The sequence below is a fragment of the Rasamsonia byssochlamydoides genome, assembly GCF_041956645.1.
Source record: "Rasamsonia byssochlamydoides strain NRRL 3658 unplaced genomic scaffold VTN77scaffold_89, whole genome shotgun sequence".
Taxonomy (NCBI): domain Eukaryota; kingdom Fungi; phylum Ascomycota; class Eurotiomycetes; order Eurotiales; family Trichocomaceae; genus Rasamsonia; species Rasamsonia byssochlamydoides.
In genome coordinates this window covers 77,554-89,998 of record NW_027192472.1, presented here as the reverse complement: position 1 = coordinate 89,998, position 12,445 = coordinate 77,554, and the positions used below count along the sequence as shown (strand labels likewise).

Here is a 12,445-nt window from a genome sequence, read left to right as displayed (position 1 = left end):
AGTACTCCATACACTGTACTTGTAGTCTTGACAATATAGTGAACAAAATTGGAAATCTACATCGTCGACCTCATTCACTGCATAAATCGTATCACATAACCAACCCCATGAACAACAGCACTGGCGAGATCAAGACCACGAAAAAAGACCAAGGAATGTATAAACCGCCGAGGTGATAACAAAGGAAAATTATGCAAAAAAGGGCAAAAAAAAATTGCAAAAAGTGAGGATATATCTAGAAAGATTGCCGCTGCAACTCCGTATTAGGACGCATCGACCCTTGAATGACCATGCCCTCGGCCACACCCTCATAGATTCCCCCGGCGATCCCTTCGATCCACCAGGCCGTAAAGCCGGAGACGGCAGCACCCAGTCTACCTTCACTGAGCCTCACGAGGGCCGAACCGAAGCTGGCACCGCCTTTCCCCAGACTGTCGGCCGTATCCAGGGTCAGCGCGACGAGACGCTCCGTGATGCGATAATTTCTTTCATAGCGATACACGTTTTGGAGGAACGCCTTCGCGTAGGGTATGAGAAACTGCGCCAGGAGGAAGCCGTAGACGATGACGGTAGCGACGATGCGGTGGAGATACGACGGCGGGTGGTGCGGCCCTGGAAATCGGACTGGTTTTCCTGGCTGGCTGCGACTATTATCGGCCTCAGCCTCGGGAAGGGTCGATTTCACTGGCTCTGGAAGACGGTCTTGGATACAGCGAACCTCGTCACTGGTCAAATCGTCAGGCAGCGCCTCCAAGAGGTAGAAAAGGCCATGGATGTATAGCGTTCGCACGAGCCGACTGTCAGAGTTGGGCTGCTGGGCTTCAAAGCCGGCATTGCGGAGGAGATTGAAGGCTGTATGTGTGTCATTACTCCGGTTAGCTGTTTGAAGAATGACATTGTTCCAAACAGATGAGACATGCCTGGAACGATGCGGTTCCACCTCAGTCCAGAATCTGTCTCATAATTCGACGACGATACAGTCGAACGGTCCACCTCAGGCGTTGACGTCCCGGAGTGTGAGGACCTTCCGGACGACGAGCCAGCAGCCAGCGATTCTTGACCATCGGCTGTCGTTGGACGTGAAGGATCGCCCAGGAATTGTTCCCTCGAATCATAGTATTCCAATTCCGACTCGGAGGCGGAAACAAATCCGCGATACGAGTCTCGAGTTGAGGGCGAGCGATGCAGCCCCCGCGATGAGAGGATCGATCGATGAAGCGAGTCAAAACGCGGTATTCGCCGTCGTAGAGAGGCCGGGAGCATGCTGTACAGCGCAGAGAGTTCTGTAGGGTGGATGCATGGGACCATGGCGATCTTGAGATTAGCTGAACGCAAGAGTCAACCGAATCAGGTCCATGAGTGTATGAATTGCGGCAACTACAGTAAGCATGTACAAGGAAGGCTCCTTAGGTAGAAGGAATGATAGAGTGAGCAAATCAATTACTAGTATTGTATTCAAAGAGTTATTGCAGCCAGTGGCAAGATGGTTAGTTTGCGACTTTCACATGTCAATTCTGCTTTGGGTGGAATGCCCCGCCGGCCGTTGATAAGGTCTCGTCCTGCACAAGCATGGCATGACTTGCATTTCAACTGCAAAAAGTTACCTATGATAGGTGTGATTATCCAACCATGTGGCGCCATTCTATCAACCGGAAGCCAACGGTGTGGAAGAGATTCATGTGGAATGGGCCCAAGGTCAACCTACTCACATGGATCTTTTAGTTAGGAGGCCTTTCAAGACGATTCCATTAAATTTTTAATTATGTGGGGATTCAATGTAGAAAATTTCAGTGAATTACCCAATGCCTTCCTATGAAGCAGATATCAGTCGTAAGACTACCTAGATAGCTACCTGGGGTAACCATGGTATGGGATGGCGTAATGTGAGACATGACATACACGCCCTATCGTTAGGCGACCAATGGCATCACATAAAAGAAACTGGTCCAATACCTAGATAGGCAAAGGGCGCGTAGCTGTGAGAGGATAAAGCTTGTTCATTCGAGATCTGGCAATAAATAACTCAGTTTATCTACCATATCACCCAGATACAATATCTTCATTAAATTCCAATACATCCATATATCTTTTCTCTTCATATCCGGCTCATCGTATTACGTTATTCATCCATCCATAGTACCTTTTGTCAAAAAAAAAATATTACCGTCTCATAGAGGGGAGGGGGAATAAAATTTAAGTCATATCAAGTCACATCTCCCTGAGGAGGTTCGATAACCCGTGGAAGCTTGATGAGCCAAAATATGACGAATCCGTGAACTGTTGTTGCAAGCCAGGATCAAGAGCTTCGACACCCGGGATCGAGATCGGCTTGGATCCTGGACCAGAGGTTGGAAGAGTCGTATTGGTGAAAATATCCCCCTCATTGGTCGTCGCTGTTGTTGTCGCATAAGGATGGTCGGCTGCCAACCCCCGCATATCAAAACTTCCATCCAGACCCCCCATTGTGTCAGCAAGTTCACCATACTGACCGTCCAGTTGCTCCAGGAATTCGGGATCAAAGCTCATCTGCATCAGAGGATCTGCAGGCGCACTGGTCGGAACCGATGATGAGAATCCGCCAGCTGAAAAGCTACCACTCCAACCACTGGATAAGGCAGAAACAGGGGCAGCAGACGACACTCCGGTACTGCCCACAAAACTGCCAGCCAGGCTGCATGGCATGCTAGGGGCGGCCGAATGGAACCCGGCAGGGTTGAAGACCGAGCTCGGGAACTCTGGACCGGACAATCCAGGACTCTCGAAACCGGTGTTTCCGCGCCACGATTTCCGTAAAGATCCCGCCCTTGGGTTTGTCTCCATGGGCGGTTGTTGCAAGCCCCCAGCGGCTGCATACGGCGGCTGCATCCCTAGGTTGTCCAGCTGGATGTGATCCGAGTCGGGAATCGGTTCGAGTCCGCAATCCCGCTTCAAGATACTGAGCCAGATGGGATTATCGGCACACGTCTGATTCCAGGGATCATCTGTTCCATAGACGATGTTGCGAGCTTCGTCTTGGATATCTTTATCCGTGGGCACGGTTCCGGCTTCGACCTGACGCTGAACAAACGCTTTCAATTCGCGTTCGAGACGCTGGAAGCAGCTTGCATCCTGTGGAACGGGCAGGTGGTCTGACGAACGGTTCGACTGATCTCCCGACCTCACTCCCGGACTGGTCAGATTCGAGGCGGAGGCCTTGTACGGATTCATTGAAGCCCGCTCCTGTCCGATGAGATACGGTGGTACCGCATTCTCGACCAGACGCTGGACAAACGGTTCAAAGCCCCAGTCGCCCTGCCACTGTGCCATGTCTGCTCCGTTTTTGAAATGGGCGGCCAGATGATCGACCCGGTCCTTCCACGTGGTGAAAGTCGCGCTGCAGAAGCCACACCGAGATTTGATCTCAGTGGTGGTGCTTCGCCAATTCTCCATCCACGGGCCGAACCTCGCATTGTGCATGAGGCGCAGATGTTGATTCAAATGATCTTTGCGGTAAAAGGTCCGTTCCTGGACTGTCTTCTCCTGGCAGGAGGAGTAATTGTGCGATTCCATATGATCGTCGTCGGGATTCGGCGCGCGACAGAAAACACAGAGCCTCTTCTTATCATTCGTGGTCACAATCCCCCCTTGGGGGGCACAGGTCCATTTCTCTAGAGCCAGGTGCAGCGACTTTTCATGGCGCTGCCAGTCATACTTGGCCGGGAACGAGTCCGCGCAGAATGTGCACTGGAAGATCCGAGCCACTCGAGTCTTTTGTCGATCAAAGATCGGGGTAGGTGCCGCCGGCTTCCGGCGACGGCGCCGTTCCTTTCGGTCCATCGAACCAAAAGAATTAAGGGAAGAACGATGGGAAAACGCAGACGCAAAGGATAGATCCGAGATGGATGACCGGTTTTCGGTATCCAAGCTGCTAACCGACGGGGCGTGAAACATGGAACTGTAGCTGGAGTCGTTGCTCGAGCCCGTCTTCCGAGACAGCGAGCGCCCGTGTCCGAACTGACGTTGCTGCTGCTGCTGCTGCTCCTGGGGCGGAAATGGCGTGTTGGCCATGGCGCGGATGATGGCACTAGTCGAGGCAGCTTCGTGTTCTGGGGGAGAGTGTTTCCAACGTTCAAGCGGTGTCATCAGCGAGAGATCAACGCCCCCAGAAGACGACGACGATGATTGCCCTGGGATCTCCAGGGCGCCCAGGGCCGACAGCGAGCTACTCTGTGGAGAGGGTCGGACCTTTCCTCGACGGCGGGCATTGGCAAGCCAGTTGCAGATCTGACTTCGCTTCAGTCCCGTCTTCTCTTTCAGCTCGTCTTTCTCTTGCTCTGTGGGATAGGGATGCTGATGATGTTCGGAGAGCCAGTTCTTCAAAATGCGAACGGCCTCCCGCGAGAATCGAGCGCCACTTTTCTTGGATCGTCCGTCCAGGTCATCGAAGCCAAGGGACTTGAGCGCCCTCTTGCCTGTGAGGCCCCCGGTGGGAACGTCGACGTCTTCCGTCACCGGATGGAGGGTATCCAGAAACTTGCCAGGTGCCTTGGCATGGGTGAAGCTGCACTCCCGATACAGAGACACACAGCAGGTGCAACCGTTGTTCAGCACGCCTCTCTGAATGACGAAGCAGTCCAGGCCCATCCGCGCGCAAAAGTCACAGGGCTCTTTGGCACGGAACATGGGGTAGTCTCCGCCAGGGACGGGATCCGGGACGACGGAGTCCTCCCCAGTTTGCGCTGGGGGCTCCGGGTCAGGGAAGTCGTTGGTGTCAGCAGGTTCGGCGTCCTTGTGCAGCTCAAAGGTTTTATCGAAGAAGAAGGAATCGTAGTTCTCGGTGGCTTCGGCCTCGTCCACTTCCAGATAATCCGATGCCACGTCGTCTTCCTGGACATTGGAGGCAAACGAAGCCTCGTCAAAGTCGAAGTACTCCATGGTTTAATTCTTGAAATAGAATTGTCGTTTCCTTCTTAAGGCTGTGTTGTTTCAGCCGCGGACCAGAATCATCCCACGCTGATGACCGATCGGTCAACCCCCGCCAACAATTGAGCTGATCTAGGCCAAAGAAGTGACAAAAAATGGAATTGAATCGACGAATGGCTGTCAGAATAATCAATGGCAATAAAAATTAATAATGATAAGACGCCGTACGGTAACTGCGGAAATGATGATAATGTCTTCAGAAGGGAGAATACATGTAATCTTGCGCGGGGTGCACAAGATGACAGATAGCGGGAGAGGAACAAAAAGGATATTACGGTAGCACCTTCCACGCAAGAGTCAGAACGTCAAGACATGATTATTTCAGAAGAAGCGGTGAAGAAAAAGATCAGCTGGAACCCCAAATCTTTTTTTCAGTCGTATCATAGGGCAATTCAAGAAGAGAATGCAGGTGGTCTGGGGTACGGTCGAGTCATCATGGACAGAGTCACTGATCACTTGCCTATTCGGTCGACCAGCTAAAACTGCCCAGGATTGCGCCCTGCCGATGACAAGCGCCCATGCGCCATTCCCTCTCGGTCTTGGAAATGGGGGGAAACTCCCCGCTAAGAATAATCGGATAAGCGTGCATTGGCAAGCGTGGTGAGGCTGGCCTTGGACGGGACTAGACTGATGACTAAGGCAGATTATAAATAACTAATAGATCGACTGCGGGGAAAATCATAGGTTGGATGAATCATCCCGCCGAAGTCGCACTGCATGTTGGATGTATACATGTTCATAAGGTTTAAACCAGACTCTTGGATCCAAAGACAATAATGCAGGACGTAAGAACTGATCTTGATCCCTGCTTGGTGCTTACTTTTTCTGTCCCAAAAGCGTTGTCCGGTAAAACGAACCAAGCCTACTTAGATGATATGTCCATTTATATTTCTGCCAGATCAGGAGCCTTTAAATTTGCGAAGAAGGTTTGAATTTGATTGATTCTGTTGGCATTCCCGAAAAATTGTATTAATAATAGAACCCATGGTCCCATCCAGCTTCATCATACCTGCATGAACCACCCACCTCAAACCATAGCTGCATGGAGGAATGTACAGTACGTACAGCTGACTCAAATCTCTTGGCGGAGGACGTCCAAAGTTAATATCAAATGAGTCAGCATCATTATCGGTCCGACCATGTCTATTAATCATCAGGTTAAGTAATTTTTTTTTGAAACGAGTACTGTAGTACTACTATTCAAAACCGCGAGTAGAGAAGAAAAGCTCGATTCTGGACTGACTCACCCAGGAGAGATGGGTAAGAGAAAAGAAAAAAAGAAGAAAAAGGAAAAACTAAAGGACAGGTAAGGCGCTAAACCTCCAGCTGAGCCAAAGAAAAAAAAAGAAGGAATCATTGCACCTAAAAAAGATTGCAAGTTGGAAAAGTAGAAAAAGAACCACCCCGCGCTAGGCGAGGTGATTAGTCATGCCTCCGATAGGGGGAATCGCACCCCCGCCTGCTGTGTGAGAGAGAGCGATGTTAGACTACTCCGTAATTACTCCGTACACCATATCGGATTATCTGTTAATCAGCTTCCGGGGAGGAAGTTATCAGTCAGTCAGTCCAACCCCAACCAACCCCTTCTCTTCTCCCATACTGTTAACTAGGGTTGTTGAAACCCTTTTTCCTTTCCTGGAAGAAGCTCTCTCTCTCTCTCTTTTCTCCCTACCTATATTCCTTGCTATATCACTTAGTACTATTTTGTCTGTCTCACTGAAGAATATCCCTTGCTAATATAGCTTAATATATAATTAATCTGATAGCCTCTTTGCACATTTATATATCTCTTGCTAAGAGAGGTTAGGCAGATTTCATGAAGTCGGTTGCAAAACGAAAGCTGAAGTTTTTATAATATGGTGATAACTAGCCTTTTAAGTCAGATCGCTTTTACTCCTAGATGCTAATGCTAATAATAATGTTTTATTTTATTTCTTCTTCCGAACGAGAATCATCGGCTGTCCTGCCTGGACGACATCATTTGGCTTGATTAGAATCTTCTCCACGATGGCGTCAACGCCCTCAGCGAATAATTGTTCCTCCGCCCGCACGGCAATCTCCAGTTTCATGGCTTCGAGGATGATCACGACTTGGTCTTTGTCGATCGTGTCGCCTTCTTGGATTTGAACCTTCCATACATTGGCGTTGAGGGGGGCTTGGATGGGAATGATTTCGGGATCTGTAGTAGACAGCATTAATCATTGCCTTTATTTGATTGCAGAGAAGGAATAATGCTGTTTGACTCACCCTGCAACAGAGCTTCAACAGTATCCATGGAGATGGTATTTGCCGCCTTCTCCTTCTCCCACCGCTCGAGCAACTCGGCTTCAATCGCTTCCATCTGCGCCTGCGCCTTCCGCTGGCGCGCTCGGATCGCATCGACCTCGTCCTTGGTATCGCGCAGGAGCTTGTTGTGTTCAGCCATGTCGAAGAGGACTTCTTCCCACTGGTATTCGTACCGGCCGCTGTTGAACAGGGCCAGTTGTTTCTCGTATTCCTCCTCGGAAACACGGTAAAACGTGATCTGGTCGAAGTCTTCGAACAGCCACGGCTTCTCCAGGCTGTAGCCCTTTTTGGACCCGAGGATATCAACGCCAGGAATGCTCATCCCCGTCAGTTGGTATCCACCGGGAGAGTCGACATTGTATAATCTGTATGATCCAGATCAGCATGGTCTGGGGAAATTTATCTTTTTTTTTTTTAAAAAAAATCCCCAATGCGAAAAGAGTCACCTACGCCATGCAGCTCCCTCCCCAGGACACCGACCCCGCCGGTGTATATACTCTGCTGGGATTCATCTTCGGACAGTTCATCCGCAGACGGGGATCGACCGGAAGTCCCAGGGGCAGCGCAGTGAAAAATCCCACAGAGATCACCATCAGTGTCACCGTCAAGAAGAGGTTCTCCACCTCCTCCCTGGTAAAGGCGTTATTTTTCGCGACAAATGCAAGATTGTCCGGGAGGTACGAGGCATATGGACGCTGGGTCTCCATATACCGTTGCAGAGCGTCCTCTTGCTTCTTACTTTCGAAAGTAATCGGTAATCGGAACCGGCGGCTGAACACCTTTGCCTCTGTCAAATCCCCAAGTTTGCTTTCCAGCGAACAAAGATACTCTATGAGCTTGTGTCGCGGAATCTTCAGACCGTCGTAGTAGAGCAGGAATGCTGTCAAAAGAATCAGCTTGCATCACATTCAAATGAAACTCTAAAATGCCTTACAATTTCCACAACCGACTGTGGCAATCAGTCCAGATGAGAAAGAGATCTCTCCAGTTCCTTCTTTCAGAGCTTTGATCAGAGCCGTAGTTCTGCAGCGATGGTTAAGGTCAAAGGATCCATGACCGTAGTCAATCAGTAAGTAGTCATCCCCGCCCTGGCACTCGGTCAGTATGGATGAATTAATCGACGACCGAGGTTTCTCTCACCTGTCTGTACGAAACAAGTGGCTGTTTGTCGTGCTCTTGGATTTGATGCACCAGAGCAGACCCGCCCTCTTCTCTCTTCAATTCAGGCGGGAGTTCATCATTCAGTGGTATAATATTGTCAAAATCGCCACCTGCACGACAACCCTGGACTATTTGATCGACGAATCTCTCGACTTCTCGACGGGCAGAAAGTGCACTTTCCAGCGATACACGTCTATACTTCAGCTTGTTTCCTGCTTTGATCTGCCCGAGTTTCCAAAAGTCCGCCTTGACAATGACGTTACTACACACAAAGCCGCCGAAATCAGGGGCATCAACCGGGAAGATCACAGGGTCATCCCCGGTCCAGTTCAATGCTCCCATGGGATACCCGTACTCAATTACGTTGCTAGGATGTGCTCCACCTTCCCCTCCATCGGGGCGACTCCATATAGGTCTTGGGCCGATGAGACGGATACCACCTCGGGCTGCATTGTGTGAAACTGTCCACGTCGCCTCCCACAACATGTCGATGCTGTCTTCGGTGATATACCCTTCATCGTAAGGCCCTGCCATTGCGAGGAGCTCCCATTCAGACGGGTACTTTGGAATGAGCCTTTCAGGGATGCGGAGCTTCCCCTTCACCTCAGGAACTTGATCTGTGATAGCAAGGAGATCTCCCGATGCAAGCTGTCTACCTTGGTACCCGCCAACACCCACCATTGGAGCTGTCGACTTGCTGCCGAACCAGTTGGCGACGTTAGGGAAACCACCTTGCACAGCTAGATACGCGCGGCATCCTCCTCCTGTGGTCTTTCCGATCGTCAAACGTTGACCAGCAGATACATAAATTCGGGACCACATGGGAATGCTTGCGTTGTCCAGCTTGGCTTCCATGGGAGCGCCGCAAAGGGCAATCACAGCTGGGCCCAGAAACCGCAGGTCTGGTCCGCTGAGGCTGATTTCCAATGCCTCCATGCCAACAGGATTGCCCACCAGGGCATTTGCAATCCGAAATGCCAGCGGGTCCATGGGACCAGAATGACAGAAGCCTCTGCCAATTGTTGGGCGGCCAGGCCAGTCTTCGATTAGAGTGTAGGCGCCCCCAGCCAGCACGTCAATGGCCGCGGGCCTGAACTCAAAGTTGTTCAAGAACCTGGTCAGGGTGTTGCCGGCGATAAAACGCTCATCCTGAAGAATTGCAGCTAGGAAATCAAGATTGGTTGGTGGACCACATATACGAGATTCCGTGAGGATCGTTTGCAGTCCAGCAATGGTCTGTTCTCGTAAAGGAGAATGATACATAACTTTGGCCAGTAATGGATCTGTGTTTTGCGATTAGCATTGAATGGTAGATCGCCAGGGGTCATCATACCATAATTGGCCGACACTTTGGTGCCGGTATAGACCCATGTATCAAATCGAGATCCCGGGATTTCCTTCCATTCTACACTCTGGAGCGTTCCGGGGGTAGGTGCAAAGTCTCTAACTGGGTTTTCAGCGTAGACTCGTGCCTCTATAGCCGCTCCGGAGGGAGTGATAGCCTGGAATTTCTCCAGATATGAAGCATCTAATCCCTTACTCCCCAAACATTGAGCGTCGGCTTGTTTGAGCATCAGTCCCACTAGATCCACGCCGTAACATAATTCGGTGATGCCATGCTCGACTTGCAGGCGCGTATTCATCTCTAGGAAGAAGAAGTCACCAGTCTCGTCATCGACTAGGTATTCAACAGTCCCGGCAGATCCATAATGGATAGATTCAGCCAGACGAACCGCAGCTTCTCCCAGTTTTCGTCTCAATTCTGGATGTTTGGCCACAAACGGACTGGGGCACTCTTCAATGACTTTCTGATGTCTTCTCTGGATAGAACACTCCCGCTCGCCAAAGTGAATGGCTTTTCCATGTCCGTTGCCAAAAACCTGCACTTCGATATGGTGACTGGAAGGATAGTAGCGTTCGATAAACATGCCCGCATTCTTGAACAGAGCTTCACCTCTGGATCTTGCGGTAGCAAAAGATTGCCGGACTTCGTCTTCATTTTGACAGGTCGACAAGCCCATACCACCACCGCCAGCAGTAGCTTTGAGCATCACCTATAGATCTGTCAGCTTCAATGTAGCGTCCGTATGAGAGAGGTCGGTCAACGTACTGGGAATCCTAATTTCTTGGAGGCCTCCACCGCTTCATCTTCCGTTTGAACTAGGCTTAGGGTCCCGGGAACTATGGGGATCCTGGCCTTTGTGGCCAGCTCCCGAGCAGTGTGCTTCAGGCCAAATGCTTCAATGCTCTCTGGCGAAGGGCCGACGAAGACGATTCCCGCTGCGCTGACAACCCTGGCAAAGTCTGCGTTCTCTGAGAGGAAGCCATAGCCAGGAATGATTGCATCGACTTGATGTTTCTTGGCAATAGCCACGATTTGGTCGCTATGGGACATCATCAGAGACGATACTGAGCTCAAGGGAACCAATTGAATCCATACCCATCTGTATAGGCTGTGGAAGGGGACCCGGAGAGCAACACCGCTTCATCTGCGAGACGCACATGAGTAGAAGCTGCGTCGGGTTCGGTATATATTGCAATGGTTTGAATGCCCAGTTTCCTAAACAAAATATCTCCCTGGTTAGCTTCTGAGAAGAACCGTCTGTGATACCAGAGCTATGTACATACTTTGCAGTTTTCAAGATCCTCACAGCGATTTCACCACGATTGGCTATCAACAGGGTCTTGAGGGACTCCATGGCGGTGACTTACAGGCACAGATTTCCAACGCTGCCATCGCTGTTGACCCCGCGAGTGGATTTCGCCCTCATAAGTTATCACCGAGAAATGAGGGGTATGATCGGGTATGATCTCCATTGCCAGACCCAAAACCCAAAAACTGGAATTGTTTCCCCCACCAGAATGTATCTTATCTGCGAATAATGATAAGAAGCCACGCAGTCGGTGATAACAACGGCAGTTGGGGGCCAACCGTCTCCGCGGAGCTTCCTTGTTTGGTCTTTCTCCGCATCATGGCAAGCCCCTCACCCAAAAAAATAAGTACGGGGAGGGTGCTCTGTCAGTGGAGCAATTCTCAACGTCCGTTGGGAATAATCTCGTTTTGCAACCGTGCAAGTGTCTTCGCAGCTAGTTGAGCAGACAACCGGGATCGTGCCCAAAATGGCACCTATTCAACACAAGGCATTGATCAACTGCGATCTGGGGGAAGCCGTATGCACATCCGTCCTGTGACACTCCTTCTCAATAATAGAAGACTGATCTGGGGCAAAACCTTCTGTAGTACGGGAATTGGGCATGCGGTCCTGACCTCGAGTTGCTCCCCATGATCGACATTGCGAACGTCGCGTGTGGCTTCCACGGCGGCGACCCCTTGATCATGATGGAGACGATCAGGAACTGCAAAGCCCACGGCGTCAAAGTCGGCGCCCATCCAGGTCTCCCAGATCTGCAGGGCTTTGGGCGTCGGGAAATGAAGCTCTCCAGCGAGGAGTTGACTGCGATCACGATATATCAGGTCGGTGCGCTGAAAGGCTTCTTGGACCGGGAGGGCATGCCTCTCCATCACGTCAAGCCGCACGGAATCCTCTACGGCATGATGTGTCGTGACTACGAAGTCGCCAAGGCCGTGATGCTGGGTATCCCCAAGGGGGTTCCGGTGTTTGGATTGGCAGGCACCAACATGGAGAAAGCGGCGAAGGATCTGGGGATCGAGTTCTGGGCTGAACTCTATGGGGATGTCAAGTACAGCCCGGATGGGATGTTGGTCATCGACCGGAAGAAGAAACAGTGGGATCTTCAGGAGGTGGAACGACACGTACGTCAACAAGTCGAAACGCAGTCAGTCACTGCCACGGATGGTAGCGTGGTGCAGTTGCTATTGAAGGATTATCCTCTTTCTATTTGTTGTCATAGCGACTCTCCGGGGTGTGTGGACATTATCAAGACCACGAGAAAGGTGGTAGATGAATTTAACAGAAAGTACGGTAAATAGAAAATAAGCAATCTGACTATATTAGACATCAACTGGTCACGTTTAGTCTAGAAAGATAACCTAGCACCTAAACAAGCCAACTTT

The 12,445-nt window shown here is 50.6% G+C and overlaps 4 protein-coding genes and 1 non-coding gene across 5 annotated transcripts; 1 reads left to right on the top strand and 4 right to left on the bottom strand.

The window, feature by feature from the left end:
• Positions 1 to 235: 235 nt before the first annotated feature.
• VTN77DRAFT_9429 (uncharacterized protein) lies at positions 236 to 1,308 on the bottom strand (the record flags this gene model as incomplete). Its single annotated transcript, XM_069426036.1, has 2 exons — positions 236 to 852; positions 921 to 1,308. The coding sequence occupies 2 exons, from the start codon at positions 1,306 to 1,308 to the stop codon at positions 236 to 238; spliced, it is 1,005 nt and encodes a 334-aa protein (XP_069273869.1).
• Positions 1,309 to 2,208: 900 nt separating this feature from the next.
• On the bottom strand, positions 2,209 to 4,914 carry VTN77DRAFT_9428 (uncharacterized protein; the record flags this gene model as incomplete). Its single annotated transcript, XM_069426035.1, has 1 exon — positions 2,209 to 4,914. The coding sequence occupies one exon, from the start codon at positions 4,912 to 4,914 to the stop codon at positions 2,209 to 2,211; it is 2,706 nt and encodes a 901-aa protein (XP_069273868.1).
• A 1,480-nt stretch (positions 4,915 to 6,394) lies between these two features.
• Positions 6,395 to 6,482, bottom strand: VTN77DRAFT_t128. Its single transcript has one exon. It is a non-coding gene; the product is annotated as a tRNA-Glu (tRNA).
• Positions 6,483 to 6,890: 408 nt separating this feature from the next.
• Positions 6,891 to 11,108, bottom strand: VTN77DRAFT_9427 (uncharacterized protein; the record flags this gene model as incomplete). The annotated part of the gene is made up of 9 exons (XM_069426034.1): positions 6,891 to 7,141; positions 7,210 to 7,613; positions 7,699 to 8,128; positions 8,183 to 8,336; positions 8,389 to 9,692; positions 9,743 to 10,463; positions 10,520 to 10,793; positions 10,850 to 10,969; positions 11,038 to 11,108. The coding sequence occupies 9 exons, from the start codon at positions 11,106 to 11,108 to the stop codon at positions 6,891 to 6,893; spliced, it is 3,729 nt and encodes a 1,242-aa protein (XP_069273867.1).
• A 421-nt stretch (positions 11,109 to 11,529) lies between these two features.
• VTN77DRAFT_9426 (uncharacterized protein) lies at positions 11,530 to 12,361 on the top strand (the record flags this gene model as incomplete). Its single annotated transcript, XM_069426033.1, has 2 exons — positions 11,530 to 11,580; positions 11,651 to 12,361. The coding sequence occupies 2 exons, from the start codon at positions 11,530 to 11,532 to the stop codon at positions 12,359 to 12,361; spliced, it is 762 nt and encodes a 253-aa protein (XP_069273866.1).
• Positions 12,362 to 12,445: the final 84 nt, after the last annotated feature.